This window comes from Emydura macquarii, unplaced genomic scaffold, assembly GCF_026122565.2.
Source record: "Emydura macquarii macquarii isolate MOO-44397 ecotype Brisbane River unplaced genomic scaffold, CSIRO-AGI_Emac_v2 contig_554, whole genome shotgun sequence".
In the NCBI taxonomy this organism is placed as follows: Eukaryota; Metazoa; Chordata; order Testudines; family Chelidae; genus Emydura; species Emydura macquarii.
The window spans coordinates 4606793-4629709 of record NW_027130691.1 but is presented as its reverse complement, the minus strand read 5'-3'; the positions used below and the strand labels follow the sequence as shown (position 1 = coordinate 4629709).

Here is a 22917-nt window from a genome sequence, read left to right as displayed (position 1 = left end):
CAATCAGTGTGAGACACACTAAAATATTTCATGAAGTTCTTCAGATATGTTGCATTCTGTGGTCTCTCTTCAATCATTTGGTAGAAGCTACTTAATGCATTTTGACACTGAGTCATCCAATTTGCTACATTAGCAACTACGGCATATAATTACATTCGGAGCCCTAATAAAATAATTTTTCATGATGATTACTTTAACTCAGAACAATTTGAACATTCTACTCCATATAATGTAAAACAAAGATAAATGATTTTTAGAATGCTCTGTCTAAAACGAAGTGAGTATTTATTTGTCAATATCTGTTGTGCTTTTTTAACTATTTTTTTTCTAGGCAGCGCCCTGAGAATTTCAATCAGAGAACAATTAATCGTATTTAGACTGTTTAACTGAAATAAATTAAACATGCTATTTAAGTGTTAGTAACGATCACTTTACGTTGCTGAGCTGTGGCAACAGCAGCAATTCTACAAGGAGGTCCGTGGTTTCCAGGATCAGAAGCTATGCTGGTACCAGCATCATTATCACTATCGGAAGCCATAGCAAAAGGCAATGCTTCAAAGTTGGCACTTATTTCTTCAGCTAGATCAATGCACAGATCAGCAGCATTCCTGTGAGCTTGTCCCTCAGCATAGGCAAACTGGCGAGATCCAAAGTTAGCACGGACTTTTGTATTCTGTAACAAAATTCAAAGAAAGCATATGAGAAGTAGTTTTTGTTTTAAAGTACTATTTTAACCCTTTGGTGTGCTCTTCCTATTCTAAACCTTGGTCACAAGATGAGATGAGCTCCACATATCCTCTAGGTATACAGGTTTCCTTGTATTACTGACTATAAAGTTTAAAAAATAAGTCTGATAATACACAACTGAAAAAGCATAAAGCTGCTCAACACAATCTTTGAGCTTTAATTTTTCAGCCTGGTACTTCAAGATAGTCATTTGGACAAATGCAATTTGCAGCAAGGTCAGTGTTAAAATTAAAATGACGTATTCATCAAGTAAGGCCTATTCGTATATAAAGATTGACGCAGTCTCATCAGACCAGTTCTATTTTATTGTCTTGACGGGTAAAACTAGTTTTAACCCAAATGAATAAATAAAGGTGAAAATGATATTAAAAATATTTCATGGTTTCCACACAGGAAAATTAACTAGTGTTGAAAATGAATTACATCCCAAAGTAGGTGTTTTATTGTTAAACCTGCCTTTTTCTGAATGTGCACCACCGGCCACATTCCACCAGATACATCCTCCAAATAAGGCCCAAGTCGCTGTCCACAATACGTGAAGTATACTCTGCCTTTAGCTGGCTGTCCTGGAGGAGGAGGAGTGCCTTCTGTTCTCTCCCAGCCAATTCCTGCGACATCACCTAGAGGAAAATAGAATACGACTGAAAAGAAACAAGGTTTTTTCTGTTTTTGTCCATTACCTTGTTTATATTTAAGAGTTGTTAGGCTCTTTTAGCTAAATAATAGGCTGAATTCTGACATACCAGGAGAAAGGGTCACATCCAGTCGAACACTCTTCCACTGTAGCAAACTGGAGCCATTGTAATGCACAGCTCGTCCATTACTAAGAAAGTAAAGGTGAAGAAGAAAGTTAAACATAAAAAAGCAGCCTTCTAATATAAACAAACATTGTAAATGATCATCAGATAGAGCCCAGATATTTGCTACACATTGTTAAAATGCAACTGGAAAGCTCCTTATTTTGATAAGGAATTACTATATTTCAAAACTTTAATCCCTGTATTGAAATTATCTGTTGAGCACTAAGATGTGTTCTGCACTATTCAGGAACAAAAGCAAGCCCAGTGCCAGTCTAGAGGCGCTTATATTCTGTTTATGTAGTGCACAAGGCTGTATTTTTTAATGAACACATTTGCAACATACTTGTGAAAAAGACACGTGCCAACAGGATTTGTCCACGCTCCATCTCGCTTTTCCGCTTCAGTGGCAAACCCAAATGAAACTATCGGACCGGTGTCGTCATCTGTATCTCCATAGGAAACTATTTCAATCTCCCAATAAAATGATGGGGCCTAGGAAAACAGTCATGCAGAAAACTTGTTGGTTATTTAAAAAAAAAAAAAAATTGAAAGTAAAACACAGAAATTGCTCCATCACAGTGATTTCTTACTTGTACTGGAACTGGAGAGGTAGCGTAGATAAACGTGCCACGAGGCAACCCCCCGCCTGCACTAGGGTCAGCCAAAAAGGTCACGGCTGTGAGATGTGATGAGAACATGCATGCTCGCACAGGTGGGAACACCCTAGAAGGGCTCCAGGTAATCTCCTTGGGCTGTAAAAGAGGTAAAGATTGTTTTAGTCTGACGGCATTTGAGGTCACAAATTAGATTTTAGTCTACTGAAATCTGGTGACCAAGATCTGTTATGGAATGCATATAGGACACAGCATATAAAATAAATAACCAATATGTTGCAGTCAAGCAGGTGTAAGTGTGATGATTTCCCACCCCCCTTCTTTAAATCACTGTAATGGTTTGACTCCAGTCATCCTCAATCCACCATATCAGAAACTGAACCCATTAGAGAAAGGGCCAGAAAAGCAGCATCTTGTTCACATGTTTACCTGTCTTCTGTCTGCCTGGAGTGGCGGTGGTGGGGGCCGAGCACAATCTCGATACAACATCCTTAACCTTTCACACTGCACTTCTACAATGAGAAGCCTCTCTCCTATAACAATACAAATCAAACCAACACCATTAATACTAAGAACAAGAGAGTTTAGTTGGAGAAAGCCATTTGAGATCTAAAGATTACAACTGTGCTAAAAATATCTAAATGTGACAAGCAGGTCCATTTCAGAAATTAATTTTTTTTCACCTCTTCTCCCCCCTTTCCCCCTCCCCCCAAAATTCCCCCAAACAAAATAAAAAAACTCCAAGCTGAGAAAAACCTATGGAGTACACCTGAGAATGGCTTATATTTCAGTGAAAGTGTCATGCATGATAGGAATTACAAGTCCAAAAATTAAAAAATAACAGAAATTATTTCCAAGTAACAGCAAACTTTCATTTTAAGTGAACAAAAGTAGTTGATCTACATTAAGGGCTGTCACTCCATCTTTACCTAGCACGGATGGTAAAGAAATACTACACAACTCCTAGCCTCCATACTGTAGACAGACAGACTCATACCTACACCCACAGCCATTATTCAGAATGCCTTAGTTTTGTTTAATTTTCCTTATGACAATACGTTTGTGTTTAATTTATTTAATATAAAATCAATGAGCTTGTTACAGCTTCAAATGAAAATGACTAACACACCATCAGATCAAACCATCCTGTTTGCTATTAAGTTGACAAGATGCGTCAATGCACTGACGCTCATAGAATACTTTTGGGTAAGGGAATCTTGAAGTTATAGGCTGGCCATTGGAATAAAATGGCCAGTAGAGATCCTTCACTTGGAATGGAATAGAACAGATTGCTATTAAAGTTAAGCACACAGGATTGGATTGTTTATAAGTATCTAGTGATTTTGGGTACCAAGACGGACATGGAAGGATGTTCAGCACTTTCTGAAAAAATCAAGCCTCGTTAAGTATCAAGTTGGGATGTCCAAAAACCGAGACATCCCAGAACACTAGTTATATAAAAGTTTAGGTCATAGAGCTTTGTCTGAATGAGACTAGATAAACCTTCTCCACTATTAAAATATTTCATCTCTAGTTGAGCTGACACTGAAAGAACAAAACTGGCATGAAGTGCACGTTTCCCCTAGAAGATGAATGCAGATGGTGCTCAATCTCTTCAGGGCCTCGCTAACATTTCCCTCAAGGTACTATACTGTGCACAGATGTAACTCTGGGAGCCAGGGAATTGCTGATCAAGGAAAACACTACATTTGAAGACAAGCTCTGCTAAATGTTCAAGTGACTACAAATAAAGGAAACACTAAAACTGACATTTAAATTAGCACCTGGAACACTAAATCCTACGTTTAAAACTTACATAATATTCCTTTTAAAAACTGAAAGGAGTAAGAAAAGCTGAAGGGGTAACAATTTCTCTTGACTGTTAACTATTGCTATTTTATCTGTATGTTTGTCTGATACATAAGTCAACATGCTTTCACTAGTCCATATACAGATATAAAGTCTGGGTTAAAAACACTGGTTAAAGAAGCTACGCTACTCAAATCACCTGTAATTGATTCAAAGGTTTAAACTTAATTTCTGATTACACTGAGATTTGTAACATTAGAAGCCAATGAAAACACTCTCTCTCAGTATAACATCCATTTTGGGAAGTAGTGGTACTATGTATGTGAGTGACATGGGGAAGGGAAACCTTAAGGAGAAAAGACAAATTTTGTCACGCAGGAAGATTTCTTTTGTATTTTATTTAAACTAACCACACAGAGTCATATTCACTATTGGGAACAGTATCATGTTTCATAATGCAGTTCTACAAAGTCAATATATTTTTAAGTGAAAGAATATAAATATCAAAATCCATGTAAAAAAATCTAACCTACTGTTTTCACCATTTTTGCTAGAAACAGAGACATATTTCATACACTGATACTCTATTTGTTAGTTTTATATGCTTGAGATTCAAGAAGCTTATCTATTTTTAAGCTTTCCAATAAATATAACTTGTAAAAATAAAAAGTTCCAAAGACAGCAGTGGAGTAACCTGAATGCTGAATATTTTTTACATTACTGATAAAACTATAGTGGGGGAGAGAAAGACCTACAAAACAGAAGAGTTCCAGAGGGGTAGCCGTGTTAGTCTGTATACAGCAAAAACAACGAGAGTTCTGTGGCACTTTAAAGACTAACAAATTTAATTTCAGCAGGCATAAGCTTTCATGAGCCTCAGCTCACTTCCTCAGACGCAGTAGGTAGAAATGATACAGCAAATGGGTAACATATAGGAGGCATCATATACATATACAAGTGCATAGAGATAAAAGCCGCGTACTTGAGGTCTAATGACAACCATTGAGTAGGAGGTGAGAATGGGTGATCAAAGCAATTGCAAATTGCTTATGCCTTCTGAAATTAAATTTGTTAACAGAACTCTCGTTGTTTCTACAAAACAGAGAAAGGCAGAAATCAATAGCAGAGATGACTGATAATCTCCCTGAAGTTTCAGTAAGACATTTCAATGTTTAAAAAAGATGATCAGATTCACAGTACCATTTAAAAAATATTTGTGAATTTACACCACCAAATCAGCCTAGTCTGCCCCCTGCAACTAAAATTATGTCAGGAGTCGATATCTCATAAAAAACATAAAACATAATGATGTCACTTATTGCAGGTTATTTCACAGTTACCAACAATCAGGAGTTGAAGAACAAAGACAAATTTAAAAAAAAGCCCCATTTACATAAACTTTGGCTTTGCTTTTATTTAACTTGTAGTATCTGGCCAGCAAATATTTATACTGATAAGTAAATAAAGATCTACTGGAAGCTAGTTTTGAACTGATAAGCTGTAGAGCCGGCAAATTTACAACCCAGCATAAGCATGAAGTTAACAATTTATGGCATGGGAATAAGTTAGGCACTCCTAATTTTATAACGGAGGCCTAGCAGAATTCCATTTGGTTCTAAAGCCTAACAGCTTCCTTTTCTTCCGTTCTTTTCCTTCATTTAGAAGCTCTGGCTGAATCCTATAACATGTCCTCGACCTAGAACTTCTGCTGAATCCAAGTGCCCACTCAAACAGGGGAGGAGACAGGGAGTTAAAAATAAGGAAAGAAAATAAAAGTAGTCTTTAAAATAGACAAAAAGAGCACTGATGCACTTAAGAATGAATAAAAGAGAATAATGAAGGTAAAATAGCAGCTTACACTCATATAAAAACTATGGAGAAATTTTCAAAAAACATGAAAGATTTAGAGACTTCCATTCCTCTCAGATTGTACATTGAAACGATGGGTACATTCATGTGAATACCACATCTTATAAATAAATCACCACTACAGCATACTGATAAAATGATTACTTCTCAGACATTTGAGGAAGTTACCTGCAATTTCATTCAGGCTTGACTTTGCTATTGACTAAAACCTGCCTGCACCCTGATGTATGTGTCAATACAAGAGAGGCTTCCAGGGAAGATTCTGATATTCTTTATCAGAAACAAGACACAAAACCAGTGAACCAGCCATGAGACCAGAGTATTATGAGGGGAAAAACTCAGCAGCCATATTCAGAGACTACATGTAAATCCATTGCCTTTAGACCTAAAGCCTAATTTGAAAAAGTCAAGCTGACTATTAGCCACCATAAATGTATTTAGACCTCTGCAACTGTAATAGCCACATTGTATTTCAATGCTAAGTGCTATTAACACTGCCTTCCATTAGAATTTAAACAGTTCCTTAGCATTTAAACAGTTCACTTTTATTTGGGATATAAAGTTAAAATTAATCCCACTTATCTATTATATCACTGCATTGACAAAGTACACCAGTAAAACTATACAAACATGTTAAATACATACCAGGGCTACACTCTTGTGCCACCAGGTTAAGAACTTCTACAGCAGCTGGACATTGTTGTATGAATTCTTCACAAAATAAGCTGTCTTCTAATAGCTGGGCCATCACCAGGCATGCTCTTAATATATAAAAATATATATACATTTAAAACATTATAAAATGTACATTACGTGGTGAACTTGATGTCAATACTTATGAAAATAATTTCAGGACTAGCCTCAACAAAATGTGCATTCTTGTCTACTTCTTTGCCTGTTTGTTTAGCTGTTCAGTGGGACTGCTGCAGAAATGGCATGACCAACTTCATGTTAATAAAACACCCAGCTCAATGGGTTGTCAAATCCACTCCTGGCTTTGGGCTTCTAATTAGCAGTGAAGTGCCATTGTCACATAAAGCCAATTAACTTTATTTCCTTTCGGAAACTAGTATGATTCTTTATTAAAGATGCATGGTTCCATGTAGTAAGAGACCAATATTTACATAGAAAAAACAAGCCTCAAGCTGACCTCACTGGCTGGAACATTTACATTTTGTACAGCACCTGGTACACTTAGAGCCCTATATAAATAATGAACAACAACTCACCTGGTTCTTATTTCTCCAAGGAGCCGGACCACTGCCATTACTGGAGTTGAGCCATCTCCTGTTGCAGGAAGTGAGGTATGAATAGATAGACTTCCCTCCTGAGGAAGCAACATGGACTGGACTGCCTGTACTACCTTCTCAGTAATGGACAGTTTATGAAGAGGCAATGCCTGATGGTGGTGGTGGGGGCACGGTAAAAAGTTAAATTCAAGTAGTTAGTTTCTAAGAAATGAGGGCGTTTCATCACCTGGAGTTAATTCTCATTTTGTACTATCACAAAAACAGCACCAGATAAAAATCACAAGCCAAAAAAGAAAGGTAACACAGTGTGCTATGGAACATCCTTAAGTGCTGAAGGATGAATATTATGTTACTTGGATGAGAACTTACATATAAACATTGTTATGAAATGTTTAAAACAATGATGTAAACTTCACAAGTCATCTTTAACCAAACATGAATCAGGCCTTTTACATGCTGCAGGTTGTGTTTTGTTGTTAAAATCACTATAATTACAATTCATTATTATTACACTTAATGTTGGATTTTAAAATGACCTTACCTCGGATCTTGGAACACAGAGCCTAGATAATGGAATAGTTAATGTGTCTGATGCTTGTGAGGTCTTTCTACAGTCTACACTGGTAGGTGGAAATTTGACAGTTGCTATACCTTCCTGTTCATTAATAGAAGACACCACTCCAATGCTTCCTGCTATTCCTCTACCCAAAACCTACAAAAATGAACAAGGAAGTACAACTTAAAAATGGTAAAGTGATCCAAAGCATCACCTCTCATTTGACATATACAAGGTAAAAGAAGTTACTTACCTGCACTTCAGAACCTATTTTAATTGTCTCTTTAAAGCCACCAAGAGCACATAGCGCAGCTACGGCCTGTCGAGCAATTCTTTGAAGTTTAGCAAGTTTTCTGCCACTGCTGCTCCCATTCTCCAAGATACTCTCTGCATATTTCCCAAGTTGTGGAATGTACATCAGAGCTTGAGACAGAACCTAAATATTCAAAGCAGTGGTCAGGAAAGTGTGGTCACTGGAGGGCCCAGCTGGGTTTTTTAAAAATACACCAGAGGAATTATTTTAATTTTCAAGAAGTACTTTAAAATAAGATCGTTGATCAGTGACTAACAAACCCAGAGTCAATTGCTCATTCCCAAATAACTGTTAGAAGTACAGTGATGTGTCATGCATTCTGGCCAGAATCCTCTCTCCAGCGCATAGCTGAGCAGACTATATGCTAAGGGATCTGGAAGCAAAGACTTTTTCCTCCAGCCACTATTTTGGCCCCTTAGGAGTCTGGGTGAGAGAGGACTGGTCTGTCAAGGCAGGATGACTGCCTGAATAAACAGTCTTATGAAGTATAAACAATTTAACACTGCCAATAATCAGCAGTCAATTCCTTGTTTCCAGATCTGTTTTGACAAATTCTCCTCCCAAAGCCTCCACTCACATTCTCTGAAATGGCAGAGGGGCCCAAGATGGGCTATTAGGACAGATAGTATCTAACTGGATAGTGACAATTTAAAAATATATTTTAAATAAGGAAACAGGAGAGGAAGGAACTGGATTAAGAATGCCAAAAGTTAAAAGTTATCTTGCACAGGATATATTTGAATATACTGTGCATTATACATCTAGATATTTAATCCTCCTTTGCTTACTTTTTCAGCTGTTGTTGTCCATATTTGAGCTGCATTTGATTCTGGTGCCATCAATAAGCTATGAAGCAGAGCAATCACCTCTGCTGCCATACTGTTTGCTACATGACCACTGATAAATGGGCGCACAGGATCTGTTCTGTATGGAAGAAAAATGTCACTTGCCCAATAATTCAAAACAGGATAGAGAGAGATGCTTCAATGTTACCACTGCCCAGCACAAGTGATGGAAGATTAGGCACTAAGTTACTCTTTACATTCCTACCAACAAAGACATTCATGTTGTTTTGAAGACTCCACAATGAGTTTCTACCTGGCAAGTTCAGAATTCCTCTCCCTGCAAATGGAGGTTTGAGCGGTTTTCTTTTTGTCACCAGTTGACAGCCCGCTAGTGGTTTCAGGATTGATAGTTTCAATAGGTGGCCCGACACTGACAATTAGGCCAGATTGTGCCCACTTGGTTGCCTTCCGAAGAGCTGCAGCAGCCTCTTCTGTAATAACCTCACAGCAGCCACTCTGAAAAAGAAATGCTGAAGATACTCAAAGTGATTATTTAATTCGCTCTGATCATAACCCAAGTAGACAAAGCTAAGGGCATAATTTAGCTGACAAATCTGGAATTCTTTTCAGTTGTGGTATAACCACAAAGACAGCAACATTTCCTCAAACTATTCATTATTCACATTGGACGGTTTGTTTATTTGATTTCAATTTTTTTAATCTATGAATTGATCAATGAGTGGATTCAATACTTAGTTTAGTAAATTAGATAGTCACATGGTGTTGTTTCTGTTCTTTGATTGAAGAATGCATGAGTACTTCTGACACAAATACTAATGAGTATGAATTTAAATCCAAATTTCCATAAATATTCTAACATGAACTTTGAAATTTACTTTTTATGATTCTTCATCCCAGTACAACTCAGTCTCCTTAAATGCTTGTGAAAGAACACAAAAAAATGAACCAAATGTGTTTGAGAAAACATCACTGGAAATATTTTTGCAGTAACACATAACACCTATTTTCCAAGGATTTACATGCTTGTCAATAACGTCTTTATAATGCTAAGTTTCTGAACAAGTTTTCTTGAATTTCACTTGTTTAATATAAATATCAATTTGCCAATAATTTATCTGTTTGAAGAGGATTAAATTTAGTTGTCTGGTTCATTAACAGAAGGCTTAAGAACACTGGGGTAGTGAGAATGTTGACTGTCTAATGATTTCTAAGATGTTAAATAATTATCTTTATTACTTCCTTACTTTAGTCATGTCCCGATCCATCTTCACAACTTTCTCCATGTTAGCTCCAGTGCCAAGTCGAAATGGTCGACCTTCTGAACTACTACAAAGAACAAATAATATTAAATGTGGCTTTACTATGTAAGATTTGTGAACTAAATAGCCTATATTTCTCTTTCATTCCAAAGGATCTCAAAGCACTTAAAAACCTTTATTTACATGAATAACTCAACCAGTTCTGTAGTGAAAAGAACTTTCTCCAGTGGAACTGCTTACCACCACAGCAATTATAGAGAGTTGAGGACACAAGATAGGAAGATTACCAATGTATGGAAACTGCAGGAGGAATTTAATTATGTATAATGTAGTTATTCACACTGGAATTTGGCAAAGCTCCTGCAGTTAATACTCCTATTTTTACAAAAAAATATAATGAATTCTTTTAGTGGCCATGGATGGCGAAGAATCTTGGTTTTACATTTCATCTGAAAGATAGAGCTGTTGACAGGAATGGTTTAACAATGCCTTTCAGCATCATATCGAGGCGGTGGCTCAGAGCAAGGGGTGTCATGTAATAACCTGCCAACCTCACTTCTTCCAGCATCTCAGTTTTATTTTGAAGGGGTCTTTTGTGAGATATACAGAGATCAAAGTCTGAACTGGTATGACTGAATACTAAGACCACTTCAGCAGCTCTAAAGGCAGATGAATTATCCTACTGGAGGGCCTTAATGAAAATGACACTTAAAACAATTTTTCTTCTGGTGATTCTACTATTTGTAATATCACTTCGTGTTGTGGGACTAACGGGAGGACCTTTGAATTTTCTGACCAAGTAGGTGGTCCTGTATTTAATTCTTTTAAAAACAACTTTGAAAGGGTTTTTCTGCTCCGCTGCTGTGGCTTCTGAGCAGGTCAAAGAGCAACACTCCCAAAACAGGCTGTGACTCCTCTACCACCTCCCTCCCTCTTTGCATATCTGCCTCTGAAGTTTCAGCTTTGCTGCTGTCGTCACACACTCTTGCAGGTCCTGGGGAAGAATATGAACATAAGCTTCCCCTAAATTAGTGCACAGATGAGGTCATTACATTAGTGAATTAGACGTGATGTGCATTTTACCTTCAACAAAGCAGCGAACCTGACTTCAAGTGCTGTCAAATGGACAAAAAGAAATGGGCAAAAAGAAAAGATTTTTCTCCCTCTGCTCTATAATGAAGTACTAATGGAAGTTTGATTTTTCTGAGTTGATGGTATCTGGGCCAAGTTTGGGGAACTGAGGTTTAACTTTCAAGGTAGCCGTGTGCATTTCTGTTTATGTAACTGTAAACTGTACATCACCAAAACTCTTTTGAATAAAAATTCCACTATTTACAAGCAGCAACAGAAAACAGAATTTGAAGCATTTTGCTTTGCTCACTTATGATCATCTCCAGCACAAAATCTTCCTACAAGCCACAGTTCTGGCATTGTATATAAATAAAGATGGAGATCCCCAATTTGCTTCGTTAATTCTAATCCACTGAGTTAAAGTTACCTCAGTAAGGGCTGAAGGACTTCATGGGATGACTGATCTTCCCGTTTGTGAATAAAAATAGAAAGTTTACCATCCACTGCCTCACTCTCTTCTCCAGGATCTTTGTCTCCTTTCATGGAATTTTTTGGACTGGTTTTTGCCAAAGTGGTATCTGGTTCAGAAGCAGTTGGAGACAGAACTGTTTGACATCCTTCAAGCAGAAAGGAAAAAGCACAACTGTCAGATACTTGAAATGACTGTTTTGAAGTCAGCTTCCTTAACAAACTTTCCTGGCTATAAAAACATTGCCTTTAGATTTATCTGAGCTTTCTTTCTTGTGTCCACAATAAGCACCGTATTCAGAAAACTGAACTACACTGAAGAGTCAGAATGCAAGACAGTTATAGAAACATGCCTAATATTAGATGTTGAACTTATCCTGCTGTTAAGTTTTTCACAAGTTAATCTGCTGAACATTAGCATTTAATACACATTTATTCTAATTGTGCCTTTTGTCAACACATGCCTCTTGCACAATCATGCATTATTTCCTCAAGTTAGTGTGACACTTATGACAAATAATAAGAACAAACACTTAGACACGAGAAAGTGCTAGCACCTGGCACCACGTAATCTGCCAATTTTGCTAACAGTAGAGATGCAATCTTGGAGGCTGGGTCACTGGGGTCATCCTGCTCGCTGTTCAGGGAAGGCACAGAGTAACTCCAGGGGGGTAGTTCAACATTTTCACAGTCTTCTACACTCATGAGAGGAAGTGCGGCACGACACAGCTGGAGGATTATAAGGACGAGTTTTGGAGAAGGGCGTTGGTCCAAAAGCAGTGAGAGAAGTTTGGACACACAGGCTGGCTGGCTCAGGATAGCTTTACCTATGTGACTCCTGAGATAAAAGAGCATAGTCATCTCTGACTGCAAAACAAGAGAGTTAAATCATACACTTGAAATCAAATACAAATTAGAAGACAACTGCCACTGGTAAAAGGATCTTTATGGTGAGACATGATTATATTATTAAAGCCCTTACTTAAAAATTAAACATATAAAATGGTCCATCAGAGTCAAGATGAAATCAATTTAAAATGCAAGATGAATGACACCCCATTATTTATCTTTGGTGTCTTGAGCCTGTTATACAACTCCTGTAAAATTGCCTCTTTGTTTCTCATATAATCCCTCATAAAACAGCTCTTGAAGATAGTTCCATTATTTGAGATTTTATGACAAATTTTACAGCAAAGCAGTTTAAATGCTATTATTTAGGCCTTTTAATCCTCCAGCTCAAAAAATCCAAGAAAGCTTCCCTAGGCATCAAAGCTTATAAACAAAAGAACAACAGTGAAGACTGATATTCAGTTCCACTGACCTCCCTTATAACATGTAAATACTGTATTATTTCAGTATGTACTGAACAGCCCTGAACAAACACACAAAGAATTCTTTAACTGTTGTATTACTGCAGCTGTGTGTCACTTTTCCACATGCAGTAAAATGCCAAAAAACAGCATCTGAGACTGCAGTCTTCACATACATTCTTGCAGTTGTTCCCAGTGTACCACTCCTCTTGAGATTAATAAAAACTATACCAAGGACAGCAGGGTCAGATTTACAATAGCATTATATTGAAAGGTTTCATTATTAAAGAACAACCTATTACTCAGTTACAGCATATATATTAAAAATATGCAAGCCTGTGACAAAACTAAGTTAATTAATGTTGTCAAACAAGTCACTTGACACTGGCATGCACAGTATAGATTTCAATTTCAGAAAGTACTACTGAAAGTCTGCACACCCACACCTGCTGAAACCAAGGGATGAATATTAAGATTTTGTTTATGATGCAGACCATATTTCAGAATAGCCTCAAGCTTTTGGAATGGTACTGAATGAGATGTCATTATCTTTACTATTTCCATTAGGGAAAATTAAACGCTTTCCAACACACTGGAGAGTAATCCAGAAAAAAAAAATCACTTTGTCAAAATTCTTCCAGTACCTTGACAGGTCATTAAGAAGGCTAAGTACATCTTGCAGTGCATCATTTCCAGCTGCCTGATTACCACAACATTCTGTCGCTCGTGCAAGGTGATTGGTAAGAAGGCTGGAGACCTGACGAGCCAGACCAGAATGAACAGCCTCTGTTGAACCACCTTCAAAGGTAATGCAAAAATGCACAATTGTAAATGTATACATGACAAAAAATTAATATGTTGAATAAGCCTAGAAGCATTCATTACAGCAGAGCAATTGCTTACCAAAAATCACTCTGAGTTAAAGTCAAACTTGCAAGAACATCTAGTTTCTAGCTAGCAAATGGACATTCAGTCTTATGATAAACTAATATGTTCAACTACACTGTATTTATGTGGATGACATTTAAGTGGACAAGTTTCCCACCAAAGTAACTTTGCTCATTTCACATAAAAAGGACACAATTTAGAGAAAACCAAGGCTCCAAACATTTCAGATTGGTATTTAAACATATGCGCTGGTTTTCTATAAATAGAGGAATACAAGAGTCAACAGAACTTTTTAAGGTTCACAAACAGACCGTGGGATTAAAAAAAAAAAAAAAATACTGAAATGACAAAATTATTTCATTGACGTTACACCAAGGAAGAATTTGAGCCACTGCATTTACTCTTGATTAACCTGATACTAAGCCACCAAGCCTCTCCCCTCCTTAAACAGGTCTGGAATGAAAACCTTCCCTTGATTCATTTAAAAGCACTGCTCCTCCCACCCATTTTAAAATTTCATCTCAACAGTGTTTCTAAATAATAAAGAATACAACCTAACTCTTAAATAGCACTTTTCATCAGCAGATCTCAAAGCACTTCATAACCTTTAATATATGTAATAAAATATTTTATATTTAATTAAAATAATTATTCCAAAATGCCAGTGGCTGGTCAATGCAAGATTAAAAAAACATATTCGGTTTCCTCTCATGCACTAACGGAGTGTCTAGCAGAGATTTTAAAATACATAATATGCAATATCAACAGTGATCCTACCCTCTTCTTTTTCCCATTCAACACAGCGATTGGCTAGAACCTGGAAAGCAGCCCAAGCCATAGTGGCCACCTTCTGTTTTTTAGTCTGCTTTTCGTTTGAGCTGGATTCTGTCTGGCTGCTTAAACTACAGAGCCTGTCCATAAGCTGCACCAGGCCACTGCGTACCAAGCACTTCTCTTCACTCCTGTTCAGAAGAACAAAGAATTAAGGTTGTACTGCAGTAATTTTTCAACCATTTTCTATACACACACGTCAATACCACATTTCTCAGCATATGTACTTATTTATTTATCATTGTAGAATTTGACAATTCAGTTTTTCCTCCCTTACTTTATCCTTAGAGGGAACAAAATGTAATAGGATATTTTCCAAGTTTATCATCCAGTATTATCCCTGAATGTCATGATCGTGATGCCAAGCTGTTCTTAATAGAGATTTATGTGCTATATAAAGGGTTATTAAATCTATATGCAATCTACAGAGCATCGTTTCAAGTTATGCCACCTGCTAAAAACAGAAGACATATTAACCATCTTTATTTCATGCCTGACTATAAAAACAGTAGTATTTTACATTTATACAGAACTTTATATGTTCAAAATGCTCTCACAATGTTCACTAATCCCAACATCCCAAGATATAGTTGGGTAGGTACCATGCTTACTTTAGGTAAACTGAGAAGCAGAAGTGTCTTGCCCATGGCTACAGAAAAAATCAGTGAGAGCCAGGACTCAGGCTCTCCCAAATCTGCACTTGTTCTGCCAGAATACACTGCCAGGAGATAGGAGAGGCCAATTTTAAATCCAGGGAAAACTTCATCAGCATAGGGAAGTGGGAATTATCATACCAAAAATGGGTGTCTGTGTGACAATCATGTAATAAAATTAAGTGGTTCTTAATCCACCCTCAGACACACATACAGCTTGTGCTGACATCCATGAATTGCATACATATCTCAGAGTTGATCCAAGATGCTTGGACTTTCTAAAATGCCACTTACTGAGTTCAGCCTGTGAGGGGACTGAAAAAAAACCAAAGTACATTCTACTCTACATAATAATATTTCCCTTTGAAGCAACACTTAACCATATGGCACAATTGTATCAAAAGAAACTAACCATTCTTTTCTCTCTTCCTCTTCTTGAAGCAAAGACTTTCCTACCTTGTATATGGTATAGTGCACAAAAGGCCAATGCTATTTGCACAAGCAATCGGGTAACGAGCACACAGTGAAACCACCGAGGTCATGGTCTCTCCAAAGGCTTCTTGGACTTGTTCCACCATCCCGCCGCAAGTGAGTTCTTCAATTCTGTTGGAAGTTATATATTTGAAATCATGTCTTTCTGCGCCAAGCAAAATTAAAAGCTTCCAAACATAGCTACAGGAAGTCACCACAACTTGAAAGAATTAATGGAAGATTTACAGACAAAATTCTATATTGGAATTACATAAAATGTAAGAAATTCTTAATGCTACAAAATACGGCATACTTGTTCTGCTACTCAAAATGCATGCAAAATACTGAGTTAAATCAGAATTCTGCCTACATTGCCAACTGAGAAACGGATTCCAGACACACAAGAAAATACTGCAATTTATTTCTGCAGTTACATAAAAATGGTTTTATAAAAGAGCTTAAATCCAATTTTGTTACCACATACCATAAAATCCACTCTTTCAGATCTCATTTTAGTTTGTGTGTGTGTTTAGATTTAAATCACAAACCTAAGAGAATCTCTCTGGTGTTCTCTAATGCTCTTGCCATTAGTTAAATATGCATTACACAATTGTTAAGAACCAGAACATCTGAACATTTCACTTCCCTAACCCTGTGCACAGTTACCAGGCAGCAACCACATAATACAAACCAAATCCAAATTCTCAACTAAGAAGTCATTGTCCAGAAGTGGCTGGGAGGCAGCAGCAGGTATCTTGAGGGCAGGGTTACAATTCCTGTTTCTTTCCCAGTCTTTAGTCATCCATTGAGGTGAATTTGCTAAAATCACTTGCAGCTAGTCCTCAAATAGCAGCATCTCATGCGACTTTGTGATACTTGTACCTTCTGACCAGCTATTGGACCTAGCAATTCTTGTGAAGCATGGTGGGAAATATTAAAAGGAATTCCAAGATGCCTCACAACAAGAGGACTGATCATAATATAAAGTGTGAGAACACCAGCACCAAAAGTTTAACAAGTTCTGAGGAACAATTTACCTTGGTCCTCCTTGAAGTACCATGGTCACTGGGCCCACAAGATGTGTAACACCACCAACCCGAACAGCTGCTGTCAGGAGCTCTCTCATATGCACTAATGCCTGTTTCCTTGTGTTCCCACGACGCCATCGGGTCTGAGCAGCTAACAGAAAATTGCTACTAGATACCTAATAAAGAAACGTCTATGTTTTACTACATGAACCCTATATCTGTACCTTTCAATTTAGATTAAAAACTGACATTACATTTGTGTTTGAGTATATAATGCTTTAGCATGTTTAACATGACATACCGCTTGGTCAGGATTTGTCCCAATGAAAGCAAACAGCTGCCCTAACAAGACACTGTATGTAGGTTTATCTCTGCTATCTTCGATGGTCAAAGATTGAAGAAGAGTAAAAGAACTACTTCTATGACTAGTAACATGGCGCCGCCTATGGGAAAACAGCACTTATTAGAGAACTTAAGAATGGGCTGATCATTGAAAACTTTTCTTCTAAAAACATGGTACATTGTTAATATACTTTTAGGTGTTTCATGTAGCAATTCAGTGGACTAGCATCTGCATACCTCTGACTTGATCTAGTGAACTCCAAATCTTCATTTCCAATCATTTCTAGGTCAGACGGTGCTGACATGCTACGAAGGAAGACAGGCTGACGGACAGCATGAGATATCACTTTTGTTTCAGACGCTGATTTACAAGCTACAATGTTATAAAACAAAAATCCTGTCACTCCTGGTCTTGCAATTTGTAAACAAATTAGGAAACAAATTAAAACAAAACTATAACCTACACAAAACACCAAATGCATTTTCCCTAACACCATGTGAGAATCTGCAATTCCATTGAAATGGCTTTCCTACTGGCAACCTCATACATTTTTAAGTCTTATTTCAAGGTACCTGGTATTGGATTATGTGTTTTATTATTACTGTATGTAGTGTTTATATTTTAGGAGACTGCAGTTTCATTTATTCATCTTTAAAGCAAGGGAAGTGGAAAATATGTAATTTCTCTTTTATTTTACATCAGCAATTCAGAGTTTATCTAATAAATTTTGGATGGAAAAAGAACAAATAGTTTCTACAGACCCAGAAATGTTAATTAATACCAGGTCACTTCCCTTAGAAGTTGTCTTCCATCCATGTTTATCGTAACATTTCAAGGCCATCTAATTAACGTGTAATCCGTAAAGTTACTGCATTTCATTTTTACAGCAAGTTTCTATATTAAGGCACCTCTGAGATAAAAGGTTATTGTAAGCTGGGCTATCAGCCTTCTTAATCCTCTCTCTTTACACCATCTAATAATAGTCTTATAATGAAATATTTACTTATAAGGTGAGACTGCAGAAGATGGAATTATTTATTATTTGGAAAGGAGAGGAATCAAAGGAGATCTAACTGAGGTATACAAGATAATAGTAATCAAAAGATTAATTATTTTATTTTAAAAATTAAGCTATATAACTTAGTCTTTTAAAATTCTAACAGCTTATGTTTGCAACATAATTATTATTAATGTTGCAAATTCCCCCTTATTGGTTTTGAAATGAGCTAATCAACTCTATTCACAGAGCTATGCAGGTAACATGATGATACTGGCACACAAATAGTAAACAGAGCCATGTTAGTTTAATACCCCTAAAATCAAATGTAATGCTTGCCAATGGAAAAGAAATAATAGGTAGGGAAATGGCACTTTAAGGAGGCATTTCAGCAGATTAATTACAGGTGTCATTTACATTCATAGCAAATACACAGGTCTAATAATCAGATACACTGTAAATTGGTACCTGGTGTCTCAGCAGGGGTACCGGATATACTTCTCGTGATACCAGCTTGTGCTGCGATAGTAACATGCAATAGTAGCTCTGCTCTATTCATCAAGCTCTTTACTAATGTTTTTGTTTTAGACAGTGGATGCGAGGGCTTCTGAATCAGAGAATTGACTTCTTGAAAAAATTTCTCCCTAAAATGGTGAACGAAAAACCCATGTAAACTTAGTTGTTCTTTATGCTGTCTGATATAACATATCTTAAGTGGCAAAATTTTAAAGATGTCCATTTTGTAATCTCTTGAATTATTTTTTTTGAGAATATGAGAAACATTCAAGTAGAAAACAGAAAAAACAATAGGGTTACTCTTCTTCCCTTCCCTTTATACAACATCCATAAATAGTTAACTGTATTTATGTCTCCAGCATTTCAAATTTTGATGAACTTTGCTGTTCCAAAAGACAGACCTCTTTATGTAGAGTGACCAGCAATTTGGAGAGGCCTTTCAATTCTATTTTCAGAACAACAATCTAGTCAAGGCTTCTGTTTCACACTGGTAGGAAAGGATTATGGAGAAGTTTCATACAAGATGTAGGCTCTGATTTGGAAAGACACTTAAGCACATTCATAATTTTAAACCTGGGGTAGTCTCACTTAACTCAATAGGACTACACTTATGATTAAAGTTATGCATATACTTCCCTTGCTGAATCAGGGCCTAGAACGCTCAGTTAACAGATCCAACTACTAACCTCAATGACAGGACCATATTCTCAAGATCACTTCCATCAAAGGAAATTTCTTTCATTGAACATAAAAGTTCCAATTCTTTCATTTTGCTCTAGAGAAGAACAGGATGAAAATGTATCTGATTCAGTAGGATCATGTGATTTTTTTTTTTTGTATGTACACATTAAAAGTGACTATGGTTACAAACCAAGAATATTCACCACTCATATCTAATTGCCAACTTTTTAATGCAGATACAGACATTGGGAAATCATAATATGTTTTTGGGATATGTTACTTTTTATATTCCTAACAATAACTGCTCCAAAAAGCAACAGTGATTGACATTTATGATGAAGTCCCATTGTCAGCACACACATTAGACCACTTGAAAGCATATTTTAGTACTAATTAATTTACATGCTAAAAAACTTGGCAGTAAATGAAAGAAAAGAATAATTATACTGCAGCCCATAAATGCAAAAACAAGATAGCAAACTCTTAACTCAATTGGATAAATGCAATGCTTACCTCATTGAAATGATAATCATAAAAGAAGGGAACATTGTTTTCCAGCTTCCCATGTATGGCATCATCTACCTCATTTTGCCATCTCTGTTCCAGTTCAGCTACACTCTAGTAAAGATACAAAAATACTGAATATACATAAGTATCCATTTATCTTACTGAAGCTAAGAGAAAAGAGGTCAAGTGCATTTTGAAATTTTTTTTACATTTCTATGTTAGTAATATTCTTAGTAGTTACTAATAAAAGAAATATTTCTTTAGCAATCTTACTTGCAATTGTCTTTCCATGGCATTTAGCTTCTTAAAAGTCTCTCCCATAATTTTGCACAGCAAATCATATTCCTCAGCATGTTCTTCCTGATACTGGAAGTTTATTAGGGATTGGAGTGCATCAACCAAGTTCAAATGTTTAATAACACATGAAACCACCATCTCCTCCATTACATCTGGCTGAATCACTTCCCTGTTACAGATGGAAACCAAGCTGATTAGCAAAGATACAATTTGTATTTACAGTTCACCAGCCAAGTTTTCAAAAAATTTTGCTTTAGAATCTATTAAATACATACCAAGTGAAGAATCATCTATTTCCATGTGATATTTCTATGCCTAATACTATTGTCACAAATATCATCCTACAATTACTACTACTCAGGGATTGAAGAATATTTTTTTAGTTTGTTTACTTTGTGCATTTGACAGCACGTTGTGTATCAGTATCAATAATAATAAAATATTCAACAGCAAAATAGTGGTGAAGAAACAGTTACTTACTTTATACTAGGTCTAAACTGAGGCCGGGCTCGTCCAGATATTTCTCTGAGTTTTATCATGATTCCTGGAGGCAATCTGATCCTAGGCAGATCAAAGTAATGTCCAACAGGAGGCACTAGGGCATCAGAAGGATATGTGAATTCTCGATCCTCGTCTATAGTAAGAGGCAGTGGAGAAGGGCTTGGAGTGAGGGCTGGAGATATTACACCATTGGCTTCCACCTGCCACTGGCATCTGAGAAAATCAAGATAAACAGTTACACATATTAAGAAGCCTTTAGTTTCTTTCTAGCCCTTACTCATCATGTTGAGAAGGACATAGTGCAACACACTACCTAAAAATATTGTATATATGGCTTTATTTCAGAACATGAAGAAAGTATGAGGTTCATGCTCCACTAAGGCTGAATACTGCACCTGCTGAATCCAATGGAAATTTTGCCACTGACGTGAATGAGATCAGGATCTCTCTTGAAATGCATAAAACTGAAATAGTTGTTACTGAGTCAAATTTCGACAAATCTTTTACCCCAAGGTTGCAGTGAATTGTCACATGTCCAAGTTTGGAACGAAGCATGAATCCAAAGCCCCACAGTGTAAAGAAAGTCTCTTTCATGGATTATAACTACACAAAAGGCACTGGGTTAACAGACAAGTTCAGAAAAGGCAACACATGCAATCAATTAATTTGTAAGGACACCACACACAACTTGTCTCTCTAATATTCTGGGACCAACATGGCTATGACCACACTGCATACAATTAAATTAAATTAAATTCAGATTAAAACCAAGATTTTTACCTCTGTAACAGTTTAGATCTTAAGAGTTCCTGGCAAGTTTCCTCGTCTTTGGTAATTTCTGGTCCATTGTATAATATCCTCAGCATGGAGCAAGCTAACACAGAGAGGCCTAAAGCCAGGTCAACCAGGAATGGTAATCCTCCCGACACATCTTCTGAAGACTCCTGCAGTATTGACAGGGATAAACCACAATGATCAATTTACTTTGAGAGCCTCTTTGAAGTAATCTACTTCAAAATATGGCCTGCGTATCATATAGTGTCACAATAAAACGAGCTCTGGCAATTTTATTTATTTATTTTTTACTTATAGAACACTACAAATCAGTATGTATAAGAACTGAATAATGTATAAGAATAATGTATAAGAACTGAATGTGAGCCTATATGACAATATTGGTCATACGGTAATACCTGTGCTCGAACAGTGCAAGCAAAGCCCCACATAGCTTTGTCTGGAGTGTTGTGCTCACGGCCACTCCTCATTTCAAAGGAAAAGGTGACTGTATCCCCTTCCACCTTCAATTTTAAAGGGAGGGAGGAAAAAAGACACTTAAAACAAGGCAGACAGACTTTTTTTTTTTTTTTTATAAAACTGGCTTATTTTATGGATTAATTTTAAAATAATGGCAGTTGCTTTATTTTAGAAATTCTCTTTATTTCCAATTATGCTAATTAAGCTCTTCCCCTTTTCTGATTACACTTTGGTTAAGTTCTGCAGCTCGCTATCTAAAGTGCGGCAAAGAAAAGAGTCTGTAGCCGTATGGCTACAACTATAGCTCATCAAGTCTAATGGCCAAGTAACCCAGGCAGACAAATTTCCACTAAATCATTTTCTTTATTTTTGAGAGCATAGGCAATAATTACTAGCGCCTTTCCTGTGGCCAAGAAGGCAAGCAAGCTCTTCAAGTAGAGTAAGCTAGGAAAATAACCTAAGTCAACAGCAGGGCTGCTAACAAAACTATGTAATTTCTGACAAAATAATGTCATCTTCGCTTAAATAACGGAATTTGGAGCCACTGGACCAGAGTGTTCCCAAGTCTAAAACTTCCAAGCTGCAAATCAAAGCACCGCTGTCTCACTGAACAACCACCTCTTGCTTTCTTTTTTGACAATATCATACGTTTTATGAAGTTCGTACCCAATTTTAGTGTAGGACAAGACTCAGGATTATGCTTCACCACAACTACATAAAGGAAGTGATATAATGTAAGTCAAAAAGGACACACTAAATACATGCTAAGTTCATCAAACTTGACAGATCTCCAGGAATTCCTATAGGTTTCTGAGAATCTCAGATTTCTATTTCTTGTTAAATTTATGTTTCCTAAAAACACAAATTAACTAATTTTTAAAAGCAGACCAACGGGTAGAGAGCAGAAATTGTTATATTTAATATTTTTAGTGCCTTGTGATCTGTCCTAAAACTACGCCCCTATGGCCCTTGAGACCATCGTCACAGCCACAAGGTCAGCAGGAACTTTCACTATGTATACTCATGGGGAATGGTGGTGTCCTGAAAGTCTCTGAGATTGGAAGTGCAGTTTTTTCCT

At 36.8% G+C, this 22917-nt stretch overlaps 1 protein-coding gene across 5 annotated transcripts in view; it reads right to left on the bottom strand.

Moving 5' to 3' along the window:
- The window catches only part of HECTD4 (HECT domain E3 ubiquitin protein ligase 4), a 102837-nt gene that overhangs the window by 30673 nt on the left and 49247 nt on the right, over nucleotides 1-22917 (bottom strand). For 4 of the 5 annotated variants that reach the window (XM_067539499.1, XM_067539501.1, XM_067539502.1 and 1 more), the window contains 28 exons: nucleotides 21779-21883; nucleotides 21366-21529; nucleotides 20565-20798; nucleotides 20061-20253; nucleotides 19794-19898; nucleotides 19286-19374; nucleotides 18552-18727; nucleotides 17323-17458; nucleotides 17045-17186; nucleotides 16753-16919; nucleotides 15701-15847; nucleotides 14538-14722; nucleotides 13517-13670; nucleotides 12120-12400; nucleotides 11522-11711; nucleotides 10009-10090; nucleotides 9057-9259; nucleotides 8747-8882; nucleotides 7899-8081; nucleotides 7631-7801; nucleotides 7069-7238; nucleotides 6485-6600; nucleotides 2591-2694; nucleotides 2138-2299; nucleotides 1891-2039; nucleotides 1491-1570; nucleotides 1204-1367; nucleotides 436-673 (listed from right to left, as the gene is read on the bottom strand). In XM_067539499.1, coding sequence (XP_067395600.1) covers nucleotides 436-673; nucleotides 1204-1367; nucleotides 1491-1570; nucleotides 1891-2039; nucleotides 2138-2299; nucleotides 2591-2694; nucleotides 6485-6600; nucleotides 7069-7238; nucleotides 7631-7801; nucleotides 7899-8081; nucleotides 8747-8882; nucleotides 9057-9259; nucleotides 10009-10090; nucleotides 11522-11711; nucleotides 12120-12400; nucleotides 13517-13670; nucleotides 14538-14722; nucleotides 15701-15847; nucleotides 16753-16919; nucleotides 17045-17186; nucleotides 17323-17458; nucleotides 18552-18727; nucleotides 19286-19374; nucleotides 19794-19898; nucleotides 20061-20253; nucleotides 20565-20798; nucleotides 21366-21529; nucleotides 21779-21883 — 4426 coding nt within the window. The remainder of the gene's footprint in view (nucleotides 1-435; nucleotides 674-1203; nucleotides 1368-1490; nucleotides 1571-1890; nucleotides 2040-2137; nucleotides 2300-2590; nucleotides 2695-6484; nucleotides 6601-7068; nucleotides 7239-7630; nucleotides 7802-7898; nucleotides 8082-8746; nucleotides 8883-9056; nucleotides 9260-10008; nucleotides 10091-11521; nucleotides 11712-12119; nucleotides 12401-13516; nucleotides 13671-14537; nucleotides 14723-15700; nucleotides 15848-16752; nucleotides 16920-17044; nucleotides 17187-17322; nucleotides 17459-18551; nucleotides 18728-19285; nucleotides 19375-19793; nucleotides 19899-20060; nucleotides 20254-20564; nucleotides 20799-21365; nucleotides 21530-21778; nucleotides 21884-22917) is intronic. The other variant, XM_067539500.1, reaches the window with a different exon arrangement.